At 38.7% G+C, this 22,318-nt stretch overlaps 1 protein-coding gene across 6 annotated transcripts in view; it reads right to left on the bottom strand.

The window, feature by feature from the left end:
• Positions 1-5,360: 5,360 nt before the first annotated feature.
• ap2a1 (adaptor related protein complex 2 subunit alpha 1) overlaps positions 5,361-22,318 on the bottom strand; it is a 35,336-nt gene continuing 18,378 nt past the window's right edge. The window contains exons 10-22 of one of the 6 annotated variants that reach the window (XM_030141515.1): positions 21,488-21,585; positions 20,790-21,021; positions 20,448-20,636; positions 20,179-20,333; positions 17,750-17,812; positions 15,738-15,800; positions 14,756-14,838; positions 13,839-13,928; positions 13,488-13,611; positions 11,453-11,569; positions 11,291-11,360; positions 10,041-10,181; positions 5,361-7,231 (exon numbers count right to left, since the gene is read on the bottom strand). In XM_030141515.1, the coding sequence (XP_029997375.1) occupies positions 7,154-7,231; positions 10,041-10,181; positions 11,291-11,360; positions 11,453-11,569; positions 13,488-13,611; positions 13,839-13,928; positions 14,756-14,838; positions 15,738-15,800; positions 17,750-17,812; positions 20,179-20,333; positions 20,448-20,636; positions 20,790-21,021; positions 21,488-21,585 (1,503 nt within the window). In that variant the 3' untranslated portion in view covers positions 5,361-7,153. The remainder of the gene's footprint in view (positions 7,232-10,040; positions 10,182-11,290; positions 11,361-11,452; positions 11,570-13,487; positions 13,612-13,838; positions 13,929-14,755; positions 14,839-15,737; positions 15,801-17,749; positions 17,813-20,178; positions 20,334-20,447; positions 20,637-20,789; positions 21,022-21,487; positions 21,586-22,318) is intronic. The other 5 variants (XM_030141516.1, XM_030141517.1, XM_030141518.1 and 2 more) reach the window with 5 other exon arrangements.

A 22,318-nucleotide genomic window follows, 5' to 3' on the forward strand; every position in this document is an offset into this window, starting at 1 on the left:
TACATTTTAAAGGCGCGGGAGACTTCTGTGCCAAATTTTTCATCAAATCTGTAAAACCTCAGTCATAGCCTAAGTATCACGAATCTGTAAGTCTTTCTGTGATTTCTCACCTGAATCTCTTGCATTACGGTGAACAATTTTGAAGTGCCATCCACCATAAACAAAACGCATGTTTAGGTTCAGAGCTGGGAGGTAACTCGGGCATCTTCGGAAGATGCCCGAGTTTTTGTTTGCATTGTGGGAAACGGAGACTTGCGCAGCCACCTGACAGCAACAGACACGAGGCGGAAACGCTGCTGCTGCAGGCGGCTGCACGAGCCTCCCTTTCCCACCATGCACGTAGCGACAAAATTCCAAAAATGCCTGAGTTATCTACTGGCTCTGTTTGTAAACACATGCACTGTTTATGGTGGATGGCACTTTGAAATTGTTCACTGTAATGCAAGAGATTCAGGTGAGTAGTCACAGAAAGACTTACACATTCGTGATACTTAGGCTACGACTGAGGTTTTACAGATTTGATGAAAAATTCGTCACCAAAGTCTCCCGCACCTTTAAGGCAGATCCCTCGCTGTATTGCTGATTTTCCCACAGTTGTAGGAATATTCCCACAACAAATAAAATTCACCCTGGCCTTTCTTACATGTTCAGAGGCTGGAGGTTGGTGTTGTGACTTGTGTTCTATACAACTAACAACTGAACATTTTCGGTAATCTGATCGGAGTTTGGACATATTTTCAGTATGGCCTACAACCACTGCTGCTGATAAACAATTATGTTGTACTCGGAGAAATGTTTGACGGAAGTCTTGACCTTATATGTGCAAATATTGCGACGAAACTAGTTATAGATGTAACAAACTAAGCAGGAATTAAAACAGGTTGTAGAAATCCATTTGATTTTTGCCAGAATGAATGTAAAGCTAGCTTTGCAGCACCTGGAGGGTTCAAATTCAAACTTTTGGAACTATTAGGGTCCAAATACACAAATGAATGAACCAAAGACTAATAAAAGTGGGTTTAGTAAAATATGACCCCTTTAAACATTTTTCAGTATTCCTCAAATGTGTCATTTTCTAAATCTGTCTCTATTATATAAGGCGCTAAGGGGTCTATGTAAGGGGCTGCAGGTTAGACCTCGTTCAGTATGTTGTTCACATTAAACACAAAGAACATATGTAAATGCTTTTTGTACTTGAACTTTAGGTGTTGTTAGAGTTGTTAGGATACCGACCCTTTACCACTCTCTATACCCCTTTGTTCCCATTACCAAATCTACTCCTCAAATACATACAGCAGTCATAGGCCCAGAACAGTCAACACCATCACATTCGAGCTGACGTGATTTTACCTTAAGACAAACAGATCAAACTGGTTCTTCCTGCCGCTTTTATCCTCCATCTTCCTCCCTCCTTCCAGGAATGTACCTGAACAACTGCCAGAGGTTGTTGTCATTCACGTACCTGAGGAAAATCTCTGGCATTCTCACAACAAACAACATGAACTCTCATTTACTTTAGTCACAGTAAACCCCATGTACTTAAAATGCTTCTATAATGACATGAAAGTTTCTTAGAAGAAACTTAATTAACTTAACTACCTGCAATTGCAATCACAAATATTCAACCGTCCCAATGATTTAAAGTTTTTTCAAAGAACAGTATCCTGCCTTGGATGACTTCTTTATCACCTGAGTGACACATAAAATCAACACAGAAAAAATAAATGATGTACTATTTGTGTGTAACAGTACATTTTGTTAAGATAGCATGTCACAATTATTTAAACCCTATACATTTTTTTTTTTCATTTTGTTTTTGTTTTGTTTTTTTAATCTTTCTGACAGTTTTATATGATCTAAAGTAGAAATGACACATAATCAGGCCTTTGGGAACTCTATAATGATCCATCTTTTGCATTAAGTGTGATGCATATATGAACCCCACACATGACAAAGACAAAAGAGCCTCCACAAAAGCTGAGAGACGAGATTATTTCATCACACCTGAAGGACCTTGGGTATAAGATTACATAAATAAATAAAGAAAACAAATACTATTACTACTACTAATAATAATACAGGGTTTGTACATATTTTCAAGGTCAAATTCAAGCACTTTTAAGGGTCATTTTAATTTTTTTTCTAGCACAGCCCCTTATCACTGGGGTAAAATCTATATCTATAAGAATATGTATACTCATGATTTTTTTTGTCACTTATTATCACAATGATGTACATTGTATTATGCTATAAACATCTAAGATTATGTTTCATAATAGCAAAAAGTTTAGAAATTAAAGGAGAACACAAAGTTTTGTCAAAAAAGGGGAAGCCACTTGGCATTCTTCAGACACACTCGCACCAAGACAAAGATTAAGATAAAAATGTACCTGGAGTCGACCTGAGAGCACCCACTATTTTTCTTTTTTGACATAAAGTCTTATTTTTCAAGATGTATTACCTCTCTGTAAGTAGCTTTGGTTTGAGTTAATATTAAAAATAAAGAAATAAATCACATCACAGAATTATAATTACAATCACTTTCAAGGATTTAAAGCACCTGTATGAACCCTATAAAAAAAAAAAAAACAAAAAAAAAAAAAACACTATGTAACTAATGAATTGAATTGTTTTTACACATGTACAGATGTAAAAGAACTAAATAGCTCAGATTAACATGTATATGTAAGGGTAGAGACTGCGATCTGGTAGGATCGGTGATTCTACCAGTAGAGACTCCGATCGGAGTTTCTACTGGTAGAGACTACGATCGGAGTCTCTACTGGTAGAATCGCCGATCCTACCAGATCGCAGTCTCTACCCTGAAATATACATGCACAAAGACATCAGAGTACTGGGGAGAAATCCAGGTGTTTCTCTGATTTCATAATCAGATTACTGCTGGTATCTGATTATACTGTTTACATGATCAGTTGAATAATCTTATAACTCCAGAAACTGGAAAGTGATTGGAGTATTAGTGTGCATGTAAACGGGCTCACTGACAGTTGCATCACAGAAGGCACTAAACATCACTGAGCTACAGGCTTTTGCACGTGAAGAATGGACAAAGATTGCAATGGAGAGGTGTAAGACGTTCGTCAGCACATACTCAAAGTGTTTGTTAGAAGTTATAAAAGCTAATGGATGGGCTAACAGATAGGCTAACAGATAGGCTGATGTGGCCTTGTGTTGTGGATCACTGAGCCCGTTTACATGTTTACGCATTTGGCAGACGCTTTTTTCCAAAGCGACTTACAGGGGAAAATGCACACCAATACTCTAATCATTATCCTATTTCTGGTGTTATCAGATTATTGGCCTGCCCTGTCCACTAGGAGACTGGGACACTGGTACACTTTTATTTACAAGGCCATACTTGGGCTACTGCCTCCCTACATCTGCAGTTTAATAACAAGAAGAAATACTGAATCTTATTGTCTGAGATCAAACGAACATTTGCTCCTCTTTGTGCCATTTGCCCGTACAGAGCTGGGAAAAAGGGCATTTGTGTACTCTGCTCCTTGCTCATGGAATATGCTGCTAAGAGACTGGAAACTGACTGAACTGATCTCTCTGAATGCTTTTAAATCCAAACTGAGAGTGCTAGAGAATATCTCAATGACATGCACATGTTTTACATAGGTTGACTGGTCCGGTAAATTACTGTATGTTGTCACTGTATAATGTAACTGTATGTTGTAACTATGTGTTGTGCTGCCTCTTGGCCAGGACTCCCTTGGAAAAGAGGTTCTTAATCTCAATGGGATTTTCTTCCTGGTTAAATAAAGATTAAATAAAAATAAAATGTCTTCATGCATGTATACAGGTTAATCTGATTTCTTTTTTTTTTTTTTTTTTACATCTGTGCATGTGTAAAAAAATAAAAATAAAAAAATCTATATAAACAGAAGTTATGCAGGGACAACATGAGCCTAAGGTAAACAAACAATGAAATGAAATGAAGGATAGCAGCAACATGTATTCTGTAGTCTTATTATCTCCCACATTAGGACAGCTAACGTTGACATCGTAGGCCAGGAGTAGGCAACTCCGGTCCTTGAGGGCCAGTATCCTACATGTTTTAGATATTTCCCTCTTCCGGCACATCTGGAAGCCATTATATTATTATCAGGCTTCTGCAGAACTTGATAATGAGCTGATCATTAATTGAACCAGCTGTGCTGGAAGAGGGACATATCTAAAACAGGATACCAGCCCTCGAGGACAAGGCCGGAAATGACAGGAAGTGTACATCGTAACGTACGTACATACTCCGAAAGAAATCAAATATTGGACTGAAACATGTGAACCAGGGATTTTCAGTTATTGCATTTCTGAAGTGTGTGTAAACGCGTTGCATCTGATTACGGCAAACATCAGATTACTCCCAGTAATCGGATTTTTATGGTCATGTAAACGGGCTCATTGTCAAGGAAGTCAAAGTACGTCCCACGGGCACAAATTGTCCTCGAGTTGATGATACTAGATTTTGTGGAAAAGGTACATTTTTCCCCAGGTTTTTCCTAATTTGACCTAATAACCTCTGAAAATTAATAACGATTTTCTCTGAGGTGTTTGGAGCATTTACAAGACCAGTAAACTAAATACCGATTACATTTTATTTATATATCACCAAATCATAAGTTACCTCATGACACTTTGCAAATATAGGAAAACACCTGATTTTCACTGAAAAATGCAGATAAATGGTTACAAATCACTTGGAAAGACAAAAAAAAATTCTAATTTGGAAGTTGTGACAAAAATAGTCGTGGTCTTTAATGGTTAAATGTACATGCCAGAGCCTGGATTGTAGTCAAGAAATTTAATCAGTACTTCTACTTTTACCTCTATTATTATTATTAACACAAGTTCTGCCATTAACCCTGTAAAGCCTCAACCACTAAGTCATTGACAGAAAATTCCAGTTCTTTGAAACTGGAGCCTTGGTCCTTCTGAACAACCAAAACAATTTTTTTCCACATATCATTTTCCATGTATGAGTTTCAATTGTGTATCATATTTGATACATCAGGTCTCAATGCTCAAATATTATTTTTGAACAAACAAAAACTTAATTTTCAAAACTGACAAAGTTCTGCCTCCTTCCTCATTAATGACAGTCTTGTGTCACTGAAAAGACCTTTGGTAAATGAATTCCTCCCCCCTGGTGTAATATCTGTGTATTGCATGTATCTAACTGTATACATCAGGTTTTTCCAAGTAAAAAACCCATCACACTCATCATGTAGAGGGCTTCAAATGTTGTTTGGCATTATAGGGTTAAGGATTTGTGGACTTTAGTCACATCTGCTGACATTCCAGTGTGACATTCAATAAAGACATTAGACATGCTATTGGATATATGGCATAGTTTTACTTTCACATTTTTCATTACAGAGTAAATCTTAATTCTAACACAGGTATTGGACAGGTTTTTAACACCAATACATGAGGCTGCGATAGCTAATTGATACTGCATAGACACACACACGCACGCACACACACACACAAACAAACACACACACACACAAACTCACAGAAATGACAAAATGACTACATTTTTCACTACCAAAATTCAATGTCCTGTGATTGCTGCACAGCCACAGAATGTAATGTGACCATGTATCAGAAATGTCTTTAGGCTATTTTTCTTAAACGCTCAGTCTCACACACATTCACACGCAAATACAGAGTCTCCTGTGGTTGAAAAGGACAGCCAAGTGTGCATCCTCTCCCGCATCAGTGCTTGTGCATGAGAGGAAGTTTGGGAAACAGCTGCGGATGCCTGAATCACAACATTATAAAGTTCTTTAACATCGTCCTGTTCTCTTAACATTTACTGTAGTGGTTGTTGTTGTCGTCATTTTTTTGTGTAAGTGCTTGGCAGAGAAGACAGAATCTGACTGTGTGCAGATTTGCTGTATACTGTAGACTGCTGTGTCTGTACAGTGTGGGATGAATCAGACATAAATCAATGCTGGGTTTAGTCGCTGTAGCAGGCGGTGCGTCTCTGACTTTTCCCTTTGAAAAATTTGAGGAAGTAGGTGCTATTCTGTTTGGAACAGTTAACCAGATGGGAAATAGTCTTACAAAAATCAAACATAACCACCCCAAAACAGTTAAATGAACCACAAAGATGAGATATCAAATGTTTGTTCTTTTTTTTTTTAAATTCTGGATATTGAAGACAAAGACTTTAGGGGTACAACATTGTTGGGTTTTGTAAATGTAAATCTCTCTGCAGTGACCAGCGGGGTCCATGACACACTTAACAAGTCAAAAGAACTGGTGTAATACTGTATCCCTGGATCGTCATTTAGTTAGTATTATGTCCATCCTTCTACACAGGGTGGCTTGGATTTGGATAATCACCAGATTTCATAACAAGCAGGATGGGAATGTTTTAAAAAAGTGATAAAGTAATACACTGGCACATATTTACAGATATATCAATAACATAAACAAATGTACTACACTGAAATGAAGGGCGATTGATTACACGGCTTCAGAAAGCCAGGGCTCATGCTGTGGGTTCTCAAAGTAATTCCAAAGCCTTAAGTGCATTTTCTCTGGGAATGCTTGAAGAAAAGAAGTGGGTAAAATCAGCAGAGAGCAGAGTACTGAACCCTCAGGTTTCATTACATTAGTGGGCCCCACCAGTGTTCGCAGGAATCCCAGAGGTTATACTGGTAAGGACGTGTCGGGAGGGGCAGTGCACGTGTGCAATTAACAGCTTCTCCTATTCGCCTGTGAGGAATGTTCTGCCTGTTCAATTTATTTCACACACATTCACACAAACACACCCTGCATCAGTACTATTGAGCAGTTAGGATGGTACAGAATGGGAACCCAGCACAACTGTGGGATGCATACACACATTCCTGGCCACGCACACACCAGCTACACAGGTAAACACCAACAAAAACAAGAATGTAGCATAATGTTAATAAACATGTAGAAGATGAACTGGAATCAGAACTTGGGACAATAATAATGACACTAATATGGCCACTGCAGCGAGCAGCGGCTGCTTTTTCCCTTATGTAGGTTACATCTTTTTTTACTCAAAGATTCTTGGTTGGGGAGGTCAGGGAAAGGTCGCTGGTGGGAAAGGTGGGAGCACTGGTCATGATGGGGGATCTGGAGTTTAGAACTGTTCAGCCAAGAGCTCGCAGAGACGCTTGGACACAGAGTCCTTGCTGCAGCGCAGTGTCAGACGATACATCTGTGCAAACACACAAACACAGATAGCATGATTAGGATTAGCTCAGTACCAGACACTCTCACATACTAGGAATGACAATGCTGACAGGACCAGGTTTACTGTTCATTAGGGCTGGGCAATGTGGCCAAAAAAAATTACCCCACCTGGTGGAGGAAGATGGCCACTTAGCCCCAGCCTTGTTCTGTAAGAGGATTTTACTTGAATTAACCCTTCAGAGTCCCTGGATGCACCCACAGGTCCAAATAACATACCCAATTTAAAACGACGTATCAGCAGATGGAGCAGCACTGAGTCTTCATTTCAACTTGTGTGAAAGGGCAGATGTTAAAGTAAAACTGTGAAGTCAATTGTGTTGAAAAGTCAATAAAACCAGACTCATGATACACAATAAAAACTGAATTTTCTGCAATATTGTCATCATGTTTGGTGCAGGAAGAGACGGTAAAAACAAGGTCTACGGGAAGTAGTTGCATGAAAAAATACATAAAAAAAGGTGCATTTTGACATTAACCAATCAGATGTGTGGCATCTTGTGACCCATGATTGTTGTTATAAATAGTTGTACAACATTTTCAGAGTTGTAACATGATCGGTTGAACATGTTTGTCCATCATACTGTGACACCAGATTGTTTTGTAAATAGTTACCTTCACCAGGAGGTATTGTGATCACTTTGCTTTGTGTGTTTGTTTGTGTGTTTATTTGTTAGCAACTTTGCGGGAAAACTATTACAACCATCTTTACCAAATTTTACCCCCAGATAGGCCTAGGCCCTGGGTCCAACCCATTAAATTTTGGGCCTAAAAGCCAAAGTTCAAGGTCACAAAATCTCAAATTTTCCTGTCTCTCATCATTGAGCAATTTTCGAAAATTCATTAAAAATTCAAAATGACTCCGGTTAGCCTCCAATTTGATCCACCCGTAGCTTATAACAATATCTTGTATCTGGCACAAAATTGTCCACATCCACTGTGGAATGTGGACTCTGTGAACATTTCAATTTAACACTGAAAATCCCATTTATGACACATTTTTCATTGTAACTCAACAGATAGATTGGAATTTAATATAATTTGACATACACGACTGGTACCAAGCTTCAACTTTTTTTGCTGTATGGAACAACGTTGAAACTGTTTAATTTCAAAAGAAATAGTCGATCCACACATGCACACCGTACAGGGTGCTTGGCAGAGGTTTGCGTTCTCTGAACACTTGTTGTATATAGTTTTTCCTAAAAATGCCTGAGGCATTGCCTGCATTTTCATATAAATAGTTGTATATAAGTTTATTATTTACTAAAATTGGTAATTATTTTTCTGAAGTTTTCAATTTATATGTTCATTCATTTCAAATGAAAAAAACAACTGTAAACAAGTGAGGTTGTGCTGGAAAAAATTATACCAAACAAGACAAAGTAAACAGTTTACTGACCATGGACCACCATGGACTCTTAGATTTATTCTCTGTATTATATATATATATATATATATATATATATATATATGTATTAAAATATATATATATGTATATATACACACACACATATCCCCCCCCCCCCCCCCCCGACATTTATTCTCTCCGCACTAATGATCATTTATTGCTAGCTGTTCCATACGCCCGTACAGAACTGGGTCAAAAAGCTTTGTTTACTCTGCACCTTATGCACGGAACCAGCTGCAGAATGACTGGAAACTGAGTTACTTCTATTGGGTGCTTTAAATCCAAACAGAGTTCTTAAGGCTGACTCCATAACTTACACCTGTTTTTCTTAATCTGCCTGTAAATGTTTTTTTTTATGTTTTTTAATTTTTACTAACTATTGTTAACTAAAATCTTGTAACTGTGCGTTGTATTTGCTGCTGCCTATCTTGGCCAGGACCCTTGTAAAAGAGGTTCTTAATCCCAATGGGATTTTTTTCCTGGTTTCATAAAGGTTAATAAAATAAATAATAATAAATAAAGGGGTGAAAGGGGGTGGTTCAGACAGCAGGATAACAAAAAGAAGTCCAGAACACAGCAAAAAACAAGGAAAATAAAAAATAAAATCAGACGGCAGCATATCTCACTGCTTGCCACCAGGGGGAGTTGAGATGTTTTGGTTGCAGTCCTCTGGTTTTAGATTAGATTAGATTAAATTTTATTGATCCCTTAGGCAGGTTCCACTAGCAGCACAACACCAAATGTGCACACATAAGACATATTAAAAGACAAAAGGAAAGGAAAAAGTAATAACGATAACTATAAAAACTGTAGTGAAAAACAGGTATTTGCAATTAGAAGTACTAGTAGAAATAAATAATACTGTATTAATAATAATAAATATGTAATTATATTATAATATGCACACACACAAATAAATAAATATATACACACACACACACACACATATATATATATAAAGTATCCAAGTAATTTTATTATTATTATTATTATAATAATTTTCTAAATTGAAATTTTCAAATATTTGTAAAAAAATCCAAAAACTTTAATTCAGCCATCAGACTGTTCAGTGCACCTCTTCTAGTGATAAAGAACATGTTTGTGAAATTAGAAAAGAATTAGGTGAACAGTGTCCGCGAAATGGGATGAACAAAAATCTTGGCCGGACAGACAGAATACCTGGTATTTCTGTAGACCCCTGCCCTCTGGGGCGGGCAGGGGTATAACAACGACAACAAAACCATGTGGCTTAGAGTACTAGGGGATCCTGTGGGCCTCAACAGGAAATATGCCACAGCACTGGCAGCCTTCCATATGATCTGCCATAATGACTGACCCACTGAGACCATGTCGGAGTGCGTTGTACATGTACCTGTGCCTGGGCGTTGGGCTCCAGCCTCAGCAGACAGCCAACCTGCTGGCTCTTAGTCTGAATCACTCCAGCACACACGTAGTTCTCTGGATTTGGATCGACATTGTCCAGCAGGGCCGTTCCCAATCCCAGAAGCTACACACATTAGAGAAAACAAACAAAAGCATAAGGCCACGCTCAGATTATGTAATATTTGTAATATTTTTGCTGGTTACAATGGTCACTGTGTCAAATAAAATTATTGAGGAGTTGAGTCACACACACCATTTATGTCTACAGCTCTTGCAAAAGTTAACCCTTTAACCCCTGGCGTGTCTGTGGTGAGCGCTCTGAATAAATGATTTATTTGAAATATTCCTAAAAATTCAACCATTTGCTCAATAGAAAATTTTCAAAACGTGCTGATAGAATTGACCTTGTGCTTTCCATAGACATCTGAGCATACTCAGTAGACACCCCCCCCCCCCCCCCCCCCCCCCCCCCGCTGCCTGTGGAATGGGGGGCAAACCCAAATCAGTGAATGAGACCAACTCACTGTAAAAACAGATGGTTTGGCTTTTTTTTTTTTGTAACACCGTTTTTTCCTTGTTTTTAGTGTTGTTTGCGGTGTTGTCATGATTTTCCTTTATTTTTTTACTGTGTTTTTACCAAGTTTTGACCGTGTAACTGCTTTTTGGAGTTCAACCAGGTGCCAAAAAGCAGCTCGACTGATTTGGAAAAAAAAATAAAAAAGTCAGCAAAAAACCAAATAAAAAAACTACTGGGCCAAAATTCTAATCCTTGTTCAGTGTGTTCCAGTTCAGTTCATGTTCAACATCCTAAATCTCTTATTGATGTAAATTCTGAGTTTAGTAAAAACCTGTCAAACTTCAATTCCTCTCTGTTTTTTCTGGTGTTCCACCCTGTTTTGACCATAAAACACACAGTAAAACCAAACCACTGAAGAAAACGAACACAATCACATACTCACAACAGCTATTATGAACCTGAAACAGACGACAATTCCCAGCAGCACGTCTCATTAAAATAATGTCTCATGGGTTAAAGGGCAAATAAAATATTGAAAAAAATCTCATTCAGTTGTAGTTTAACTACAGTGAGGTGCAAATGATGGAATGACAAAACCTGATTTAGACCTCTTCTCAAATCTCAAGCTTTGAGTTTTGCTTCAGTTTTGAGCACTGTATATTCTGATGTACGCAGTCTTTACTCCCAGACGTTTGATCATGTTTGTGTCTGTATACCTTGGCCTTAAGTACTTCAGTGTCCATGCTGTGGTTGGCCTTGAAGATCTTTTGTGCTTCTTGCTGTGGCCTGGGAAGAGGTCAAACAAGAGCTTTCACTTGTAAAATCAGAAAACTGAAATGAACTGTCAAAAACACATCAGACACAAAAAACACACTCACTGGCTGAGCTGTTTCCAGCGCTGAAAGAAGTCATGTGAGGCCATCTCAGTTGGCTGAAAAAACTTGTTGATAGTGACAGGGAGCTTCAGGGTCAAGTTCTGCAGAGCTCCTCCATATCTGCACACACACACATACAGGTATACACAATAAGACATTAAGATATTCAATATTTGTCTGGAGTCCCATTTAGACAAAGGGTGGCCAGACATTTTCAGCTCAAGAACTGAAATATTTACCAACTCTTTCACTGTCAAAACACTGTTGAATAAATACACTTCGCTAGTCCCTAATTAAGTGCAGCAGCAAAATAATATTGTTAGCGATCACTTTTAATGACTTCAAAACAACTACACCAAAACAAACACACCAAACAATTCAAAGCCTCATATAGAGCGCGTTCTTGTGATTAGGCCATAAGTGTTCACCATCCTATTAACAATTCCCTAACCCATTAATAATTGCAGTGTTAATCTAATTTCTAAACCCACTTCTGCCTGGTGTTTAAACCCCGATCATAAACCCATTTCCACTATGCACCCTAATGTCATTTATGCACCTTCACTCTACTGAAAAATTCCATTTTACTTCAGGCATTACAGTTTATTGTTACTTACTGTTTGTCTACATTTTTGTTTTTTCCCCCAGTTCTGTTTTTAGACTTCTAATTTATCATGTATAGTGTGTTTGCTCTTGTGTTCTATTTTTATTCTTGTATTCTACTTTTACTGTGTCTCAAGCTACTGCTGCATTGCAGTTTCCCAGTTTGGGATCAATAAAGTCTGTCTATCTAATAGTGTCATGTGTCTGCCTTTGCTGGATAAATCCTGTCTGGTCTAGGCTAATAAGTGGGTGAGATATTCTAAAGTCTTCTAGCTATTACTGATGTGTATATTTTGTAGTCCAGCACTGAAGCTCTTAGCACCGACATGGGTCTATACTGACTGAAGTTTATTTTAGTCTTTTGGTATGACTGTAATAATAGCTCCCTGACAGAAGAGGGGGCTCTGTCCTTTTTAGTAAGAACAGTTACATATTGCATTTGGCATTTGAATATTAGAAAGTACTGGTAGTGATAGAAGTAAAGTAAATAAGTCTTCTTCAGGGTGCCTACAGGTTTCTACAAGTTAAATTTAAGACTTTTCAACACTATTTTGAATAGAACTTAACAACCCCCCCCAAAACTTATTAGACCTTTATTTAACCAGATAAAGTCCCATTGAGATTAAGATCTCTTTTACAAGGGTGACCTGGTCAAGAGGTCAGCAGCTCATGCCATGAAAGAAAACACGTTTTACAAACAGGTAATAACATAACAATAGTTTAAAACAAACACTAAGTAATACAGTAATAACAGAAAAGTTAGACCGTTTTTTAAAGTGCAAAATTTAATTGAGGTCGCAGCAATTTAAAACACAGGCACTGTCCAATTGACACTCACTGTCTTGTCCGTAACACGGAGCGATTAATCCCCATTTCACAGCTGTTCCTTCACTCACGTCAACCAGGTCAAAAATGGTCTTTTTCCAACCAGGAATTATTAAATTTGCGCTTCCCATGGTTACTTTTCGCTTGCGAGCCATCCCTTAAAGTTCCCAAAGTCAGCTCATGTGCACATGTGTTGGGCTGAATGTTCTGTGATCATTTCTCACCGGGGGCTGTAAAGTTATCGATAATTGGTTCCTAATGTCAGTATAAATTGTCGGGTTGGAACAGGTGGAACTGAGACGACTAATTTTACTTTCTTTGCAGCTTGGACATTTCCCACACACATCACAGCGAACAAGTTTATGGCAACATAATTTAAGACCTATCATATCAAATTTAAGACCTTTGAAAGACTTTTTAAAGAGAGGAAGAAGAAGGAGGAGGAGGAGGAGAAGAAGAATGCACAATAGAAAAACTTGACAGTCCCACTAGTAAAGCAGAGATATTCTGGTCCATCTCAGCCTCCTCTCGTCCTCCCTCCCCCTGCTACTCCTCCCCCTCCTCCTGAGTGAACACTTGTACAGTTTGATGGTTGGTTGCATAAGCTTACCTGAACTTGATGTTAAGCAGCGGGGCTTCAGAGAAGTCTGTCAGACACTCAATGTTGAGCACCTGTTGGATCTGAGCGCCTCCTTCTACCAGGGGTTCCACCGGCTTGGTCTGAACATTGAGCTGTGGCCGGTTGTCAAGGACCATAAGACCGTAACACACACAGAAAAGTCAAACGCCTCGACCATAAGCTGAACTGAGAGCTTTTCGTAGAGGAGATGTGTAAAAAAGTAATGATAAAAGTGCATTATTCATTTAATAGTGGACAACCTTATCCTCCACTATTCAATAAGAGTCTTACCCATGTGAAGCTTTCAGAACATACTAGAACATAAGTACACCAAAAGGATATGAGACTGCAGTTCTCCAGGACAGCTCACTGTTGTGGTGAAACTGGCAAACTGCACAGATGTCTTATTTCCAAAGAATAAGTACATTCTCCCTGAAACAGACACAGTTGGGAAAAGCTTTGTCAGTTACTTACAGTTTTCATATAGACCAACATCTGTTCCCAAAAGTCAGCTCTCCCCAGCATAAAAACTAGCCCATCTAGAACTTGTGGTTCCTCACAGGTCAAAACACGAGTGAGTATTTACCCTGCATGCTATTGGGCCTGTTTACATGACTATAATACTCAGATCTGACACATTTACATGCACTTCAGAAATCCAATCATCAACCCTGGTTTAGATGCTCCAGTCCATTATGGGATTTTTTTTGGAGTATGTACGTATATAGTGATGGTACACTCAAACTTCCTGTTGTCTTCCGCTCACGTTTGAGTATGTCACTTCTGTTTCCAACAATTAACTATTTTTATACGCACTCGTGTAAAAGAACAAAATAAATCAGATTAACTCTTACATATGCAGGAAGATATCGGAGTACTGAGGAGAAATCCATTTCTCACAATCAGAAAACTGCTGTTATCTAATAAAACATATCAGACTATTTTGTTTACATCATCATTTGAATAATCTGATAACTCCAGAAATTTGATAATGATCAGAGTATCAGTATAGATGTAAATGGGCTCATTGATTCATATGTAAAAGTGATTAAAGGTCCAGTGTGTAAGTTTTAAGTGGATTCAGAGGTAGACCTAACTGCAGATGTACAACATAATATTTAGAATTGTTTTCATTGTGTGTGACTAAATGAAAATATAGCTAGTAGACTGTACTTTAAATGAGAAATGATATCCCTCTCAGTGAGCATCATAGACCACGCCTGTTCAGATTGTTCACCAAGAATTTTAATAAAACTCACCCAGATTTTGACGATACTCTGACTTGATTCCAATCTGAAGAAGCTGGTTCTCAAACAGAACTCCATTGTTCTTGCATACAAACCTGTGGGACACAGGGAATTTAGGGCTTAGTAAACACCAAGGGTGTTTCTCAAAAACTTCTCAATCCAAATTAATTTTTCCTCTTCATTTAACCTTTCTGAAGTAATTCACCCCCAACTGATTATAATATTGTTGTCTTTATTTTACATTTTCCAGTGAAAATTATGTATTTTCCTATATATATATATTTTTACTGATCATGTAGATGTTCATAAAAGCTCAGAGCAAATTCAAAAGTAATTTTATCAAAAGGAGAAAACTGAAGAAAAAGTGACTTTTTCATCAAAATATATCATTAACTGAACATATAAACTAGTGTCTCCATCCACTGTCACTGATCCAACACCATGGGTTTCACTGGTGAATCAATGTTACAGAAGATGACTGTTTCCCCACGGTAACTATGGAGCCCTGAACATCCAAAAAGGTTATATATGATGACCATGAAAAGACGACAAACTGTATTATTCCTTAATTATTTCAACGTATCAACAGGTTTAGTGGTTCAGAAGTTATCCAACATTTTAAATCAGTAGATGATTTTGGTCGTCAGTAGCTGTTTGGGTCTTTGAGGGGCAATGAACATTTTGTACTTGTCCTTTAATTTAACACTTGAGAAAACATGTTGCTTCTTACTGACAGTAGTCTTCTTTATTGTGAAAATATTGTTCATTTAGACCACAACATAACTTGTGACCTCACCTCAAAACAAAGGTTTGTACCAAACAGTGAATTTTGTGCAGTATTAGAACTCTAGCTCATACCAAGTAAGAAACTGTGGCTTTTCTTCAGTTAACTGCTTCTTACTTTTAGAAGAAGTAAAACCCTTCTCACATCAGTCAATCAAAGCTTCTGTTACTTGTGCACAATGAGGCGTGCACAGAGAAAGAGAGCGCTTACTTGTTAAGAAGTTCGTCTGCCTCAGACAGAGGAGGAGCAGGATCCTCAGAGGGAGGAGCAGAGCTGAGAGGTCAAAGGATAGAACAGGGACCAGGACACAGCCCACAGGACAGAGGATGGGAACAGATGGGGAACGGGACCATTGAGGTAAAAACGAAAAAGGAAAAAAAAAAAAAAAAAGACGGAAAAGCCATCCAAACACAGACGATGCAGGGGCACGGTGGTAAAGATTTGGCCATAGTGTGAAATGAAATAAGCAGAAAGAGGGATAAAAATGGAGAAAATGCAGAGCTGGTTAGTAAAAGCATCCAACTTCAGCCTGTAAATGAACAATTCCACTATATAAAGAAGTACTTACAATGTGTAACAACTGAGTGTGACACAGTCAGTATAAATGTAAAGAGATGTTTTGGTTCTGCACGTAAATACACTCACAAAAAAAACAAACATATCTGAATAAAATATATGGTTTTTTAAGGTCATTTTAAGCAAGTTTCGAAGATTTCTCAGCAAATAAATCACATTTACGCAAAGAGTCAATATGTGTTATTGACAAAACCTTTGGTCACAACTTTATAAAAGGCTACAGCGCGTAAAATAAGTATTAAACACGTCACCATTCTTCTCAGTAAAAATATTTGTAAAGGTGCTATTGATATGACATTTTCACCAGATGTTGGATTACCAAGTAATCCATATATACAAAGAAACTAAAAAAAGTAAGTGGGATAGTGCTGGGAAAAGTATTGTATTGAATACTTCATACCGAGGCCTTTGGTGGTAATGACCGTGTCGACGCCTCCTGTTTGGACAAACTAGTTGATGGTGATTGAGGTGATTTCAGCCACAGATGTTCTATCGGATTCAAGTCAGGAGGGTAATTCTAGCAGCTGGATTATCTGTCTCTGAAATCAACTGACAGTTTCCTTGGCTGAATGTTTGGGATCAAAGGTCCACCCTTGTTTTATCATCATCGTCCTGATTGACAGCAGCAGATTTTTATCAAGAATATTTTTCCATTCATCCTTCCTTCAACTATATGATGTTTGCCAGCACCGTACGCCAACAGCCTCACACAATGTTTCCACTTCCAGACTTCACTGGTTTTAGGCTGTTTTTGGAATGATGTGCAGCAGCATGGAGTTTAAGTTTGGCATCATCTGACCAGACTAGTCTCCCAGTAGTTCACAGACTGGTCTACATTTTAAACCAGCTTCAACATGTTTTTTCTTCAACAGTGGAGTCCTGTGCAGTGAGCGTGGATACTTTTCTTTGAAACTGTCTTTCCTCTTCCATTTTCGTTGAAATAATTGTACCAGCTAATTCTAGGTCTTTCTGAAGCTCTGCACAAGTGGTCCTTGGCTGTTGGACAACCATTCTGATAATCATTTTCACTTCTCCATCAGAAATCTTGCAAGGGGTACTTGGTTGTGGTTAATGGTGAGACGTCTGGATTAAGATCCCAACGGTAGCTCCAAAATTTCATGACAGTAGCACCTTTAGAAATACTGTATATATACTGACAAAAATTGTGACGTGTTCACTACTTACTTTACCTACTGTATATACTGTAGTTTTAAGAAACAATCCTGTTTGTTTTGTGTCACTCCACAACACTAAACCTTAATCACTGATGAAGGACAGTATAAAGGCCAGTGGAAACAGGACAATAGAATTTTTATGTGCAAACATTTAAAAACAGTGGCTTACTGAAACATAAAACATTAAAATTTGGTGGTTAATAGTTCTAACAATAAACTACAGCGTCTCTGGTTCAGGGCTCAGTGCAGATGAGAGTTGATCATATCATTTGATAGTCTTTCTGCCATCGATTCCTTTGTCTCAGAAACAAACCAGGTGGTTTTAATATAATCTAGAGGGCACATGTACATAAACCTAGTCATTCATTTTAATGTAAAATACTACTGGCCTGTTACCTGTGTAATAAAACATAAGATGTGCAGTCACCATTGTTTTACAGCTAATTCTGTAATTTACTACTCGGCCCTTACTCTGAGTCACCAGAACCCTCCACCAATAGGGAGTCAGAGGTCTCAGTGGGCTGTTCCAGATCTCTGTAAATGTTCAATCATGGTAGAGGACAGGAGACGGACACACAATCAAACCAAAACACACATGCATGCGCACACACACACACATACACACACGCACGCACACACACGCATACACATACATACACAGAGGGAAATGGAGAAAAGGGAAAGAGAGAAAAAAGACGGGACACAGTCACATAGACAGCAAAGATAAAAACAGACAAGTATAGCAGACCTGCCAACCATGGACAATAAAGTGCAGTGTACTGCTTTCACAGTCACCATTTCTGACTCCTTGAAAGTGGACAGTCTTTGCACAGCTACTATGGTTTGTCCTTACCTAACAAAAGCTGAACCAGGTACCGAACTGCTCTGTATTAGCACTTGCTGTTGTTACAGCAATGGCTGTGCATGAAAATTTGTAGCTTGGCTCTATCCATTTGAATAGATCTTGTCAGGTAACACAGCACGTGTGTGGGAAAAGCTCCACTGTTGTGTGACAACTTGGGAGGCACTGGAACTGAAATTGTGGGCCCATACCAGTGTTTAACATAACATTTGGCCAATGGCTGATAATTGACAGCAATACAGATGTTTTTTTATATTTGTTTATTTTGTTTTATGTCTATTTTTCCACTAACAGATAAGTTGTATTAGCCACAGATTGGTTTCATCTACTACTGCCACGTTTCTGTCCCTCCTTAAAACTCATCATGTCACCTAGAATGCAAATGTTCAGCTGACTCATTTCAATCAGACTGTAAATTTGAAGACTAAAAATCTTCTGATTGAGGTGAGTTGGTTACATAAGGCATTTTTTTTTCACTTTGCATGGATCTGTAACCTTTGCTATCTAAAGAGCCTGTTTAGAAGAGAAATGGAACAACAATCTGTTTGGAGCCAAAAGACCTCCTTATGTATTATACCTCAAAGTTGTAAGTGCCCTTTAGGATTAGTTATGGAACAAGTTAAGAATAAATCAAAGTTTCTGTGCATTTACAGAACTACAAAGCATTTTCAGAAATACACTAAAGAAAACTGTGAAATTCGTCATTATCGAGTTGTGCAGAAAAAAAATCGACTAGTAAGTGAAGGCTTTCTTTGCAATGGAGTAAACAGATGAATACTGGAGTAAACAGATGAATACCTCCAGTGTCATGAAATAAAAAAGTGTTCTAGTTTTACTACTACTACTACTTTTTGATTCATTTGGAGTGGTCTACACTTTAGCAACTGCACAACATCAGAAAGACTTTATGGTGGCAACAAAAATAGCAAAATGTGTTTAAAAAATAGTGTGTTGTTCATTTCCATATGTTTTTTCACAAAACCACATGGAGCCACTTGAAAGGGCCCTTGAGCCAAATGTGGCCTGGGAGCCACAGGTTGCCCACTCCTGCTCTAAACTAAGAAGAACATGGGTGCCAACAAAATGGCAAATTTTGGGGAAATCAGATGGGCCTGGATCTGCGTTGTTAACAGTCAGTGCTTCCAGTCTGATACGGAATGTTCCAAATTCACAAGACCATGCGAAATACATGTATCTGCTGTCTAAAGGTTGTCAATGTTCCTGGTATCAATCCTTCACTTTTTAAACATCTTACTCTCAGAATTAAAGTGAATGCATCCAGGCTGACAGGTCCAGATAAGACAAAGATAGAGCAAAGAAAAACAGCAAACAGAATGACAAGAAACACTGACATGTCACAGCTATAGCTGCACAACAGGAGAACAGCACAGAAACAATTAATTACATTAACTCTTTTTAAGACAAAAAACACAGCATGTTGATGATGTCCTTTTAAATTAAAACCAGTCTAAGCCAGTCCAGTATAACTGTGTCAACACTAAGGGGGTAGTACAGCAGAGGCTGCCCTTTTGGTTCAACTGGTCAAAAGCAGTGTCACATCGCTGGCCTTGTCTTGCCATTAGTGATCAACGCATGGCTTTTAATACCAATGCCCACAAAGAAGAGGAATCAGTTTGAGAAATCATCTGTTTAATAAAGCCTGAGATACTCTGTATCAGAAGAATGTTGTTTCAGCAACCCATGCTGGACTTTGCCCCGAGTTGTGTATAAATATTAGTATCAAAAGATAGATAGGTAACTAGGTAGATGAAACTTGATTGATCCCACAACAGGGAAATTCCCTGGTCAAGGCAACAACAGGAATGTGCAAGAAAATGTGCATGCATAAGGTATTATAAAAAAAAAACAAAAAAAACACATCCTACAAAAAATAATACGAGTAATAGAACTCGATAGGTTATATACACATTTACATAAGAAATAGAATAGCAGTATGTCAGACAGTACAGATGGGACACGCTGTTGTGTTGTACAGTCTGAAATAGATGACTAGCTTTATACTGAAACAACGTCTCACCTCAGGAAGCCGTCATCGCTCACGGCAGCAGATGGTGCAGCAGGCCCCGCCTCAGAGAAGACATCCACCAGTAGGCTACCAGCACTGGCTGGAGCAGCACCAATAGGAGCAGCAGAACGGATCCCCAATAGGTCTGCTGATGGTGATGGGGTGGACTAGAAAACAAGAAAGAATTAAACTAACTGCACTTGTTATGCTTTTTAATACAAAAGCAAGAAAACCAGAATTCCAGGATTTCTTGTTTTAAAATAAACACAGAGTTTGCTTACAGCATTAGAGGCAGCCATGGCTGCCGTGTCTGACCCCCGGTCACCTCCCCCATTTAGTTCTCCACCCTCTCTTTTGCTGTCCTCCAGCTCTGTCACAGACACAGCACCAGGGCCCTTCTTCTTCTTCAGCTTGGCAAGAATTGATGACTCCCTCTCTGGGAATGGAGGCATCTCCTCAAGAACAGTGGCCTGAGGGGAAAAAAAATCATTTACTCATATTTTAGGTCCTTTTTTTTTTTTTTTTTTTTTTTTTAAGAAAAAAGCGTGTCCTAAATGTATGAGTGCACATATAGTACAAATCAGCTTGGACAGAGCAACTAAAACAGGGTTATTTGAACTAACCAGGACATCGGTGCTAGCAATGGAAGAAAGCTTCAGATACTCGACAGCACGCTGCTGCAGCTCAACATCTGAGTTGCGGATCTGGCTGTCGCAGCGCAGCACCTCTTGAATGGTAGCCTTGGTCTCTGGGAACAGGTTGATAAACTTGATGTAGGCCGACAGCAGCAGGGCACGTGTCGGCACAGAGCACAAGTGGAATTTGGAGTGGAGAAGGTTGAACTGGACCAGAGGACTGGATGACAGACAAAAAAATTACTATTTATCATTTCAGTTGCATAATTAATGTCTAATCTTGCCTTCACGTGCTATAGGAATTATGGAAAATGCTAGTTACAAACTCAAAAATTGCACATGAACATATTTTCTACTGGAGAACTGGGAAAAGATTTTGATACGAGAGCAATGAAGGACTCATCGTGAATGATAAGCAATGCTTTCATTAATGTTCTGCTACTGTTAGCTGAAAATCCTGCACATTTATAGCTGAAAAAATACTGTAGCAGATGAATTAACACTAACACTTATCTGTTTTATCCAAGTAGCAGGTCACGGTAAAAACTGTGTCAGCCATTTTTCATTTTGCTACGACAACAAAAGTACTTGAACGAAACGCACTTGTAATTTCAAACTCACAAGTGGAAAGGACCATCTTCCTGATAGCAGTTGAAGGCAACATAAATATCAAAAAGTCATCTTACCTGGAGCGTGGGTCACCAGCAATAAGGTTCCCAAACTCTCCCAGAATATAACCTCCGACCTTTACCATGTTCTCATGGCAGGCAGGGGCTTGCAAGGCCTGAAGGACACAAAGATTAAACTTTAGTTTCTCCCAGTATCAGCAGCATTTAAGATATATTCCAACTGCCCCTTTTTCAAATAAAGTAGCATAAAAACAGGCCAAGCGAATCATGACTGTGACAAAAACAGGCATGGGGGAAGTTAGGTAGAGCCATGGAGCATGACTATCAGAGAGCCTAGAAGAGATCGTGGCAAACCATCAGGTGGCTCAGGAGAACTTTATCAAACTATGACCTCTAGCTTGCACTTTGGCAGTTTGCAGCCAAGTGTGAAGGGTCTGGCACGACACAGCTGGGATGAACTCCAGCACCTCCAAGTCTGAGGACATAGTTCTCAGGCAGAAAAGGGTAGAGTGCCCCCTCTGGGTTTGGGATGAGTTGCTGCCCCAAGTAGAGGAGTCTGTGGGGCGTATCTCTGGGATGTATTCATGAGCGAGGGATGGATGGAGTGGGGGACCGACAGGTGGATCAGGGCAGTGATGCAACTTACTGGTCGATCTTTGAGATTTATTCCTGTTTTTTTTTTGTCATTTTCATCGCTACCATTTTGCCTTGGATAGATATACAAACATCAACTGATTCTTCTTATTAATTGCAATGAATGTCTTTTGCAGTGCGTTTATAAGTTCACATTGCAGTGATGAAGGAAATATGATTTAATTGATGAGCACTGGCTGACATCAGCCGGCAAAGTGTAAACAAAATTCCATTCTGCTAAAATTACAAATAAGA

The sequence above is a fragment of the Sphaeramia orbicularis genome, chromosome 8 (assembly GCF_902148855.1).
Source record: "Sphaeramia orbicularis chromosome 8, fSphaOr1.1, whole genome shotgun sequence".
In the NCBI taxonomy this organism is placed as follows: domain Eukaryota; kingdom Metazoa; phylum Chordata; class Actinopteri; order Kurtiformes; family Apogonidae; genus Sphaeramia; species Sphaeramia orbicularis.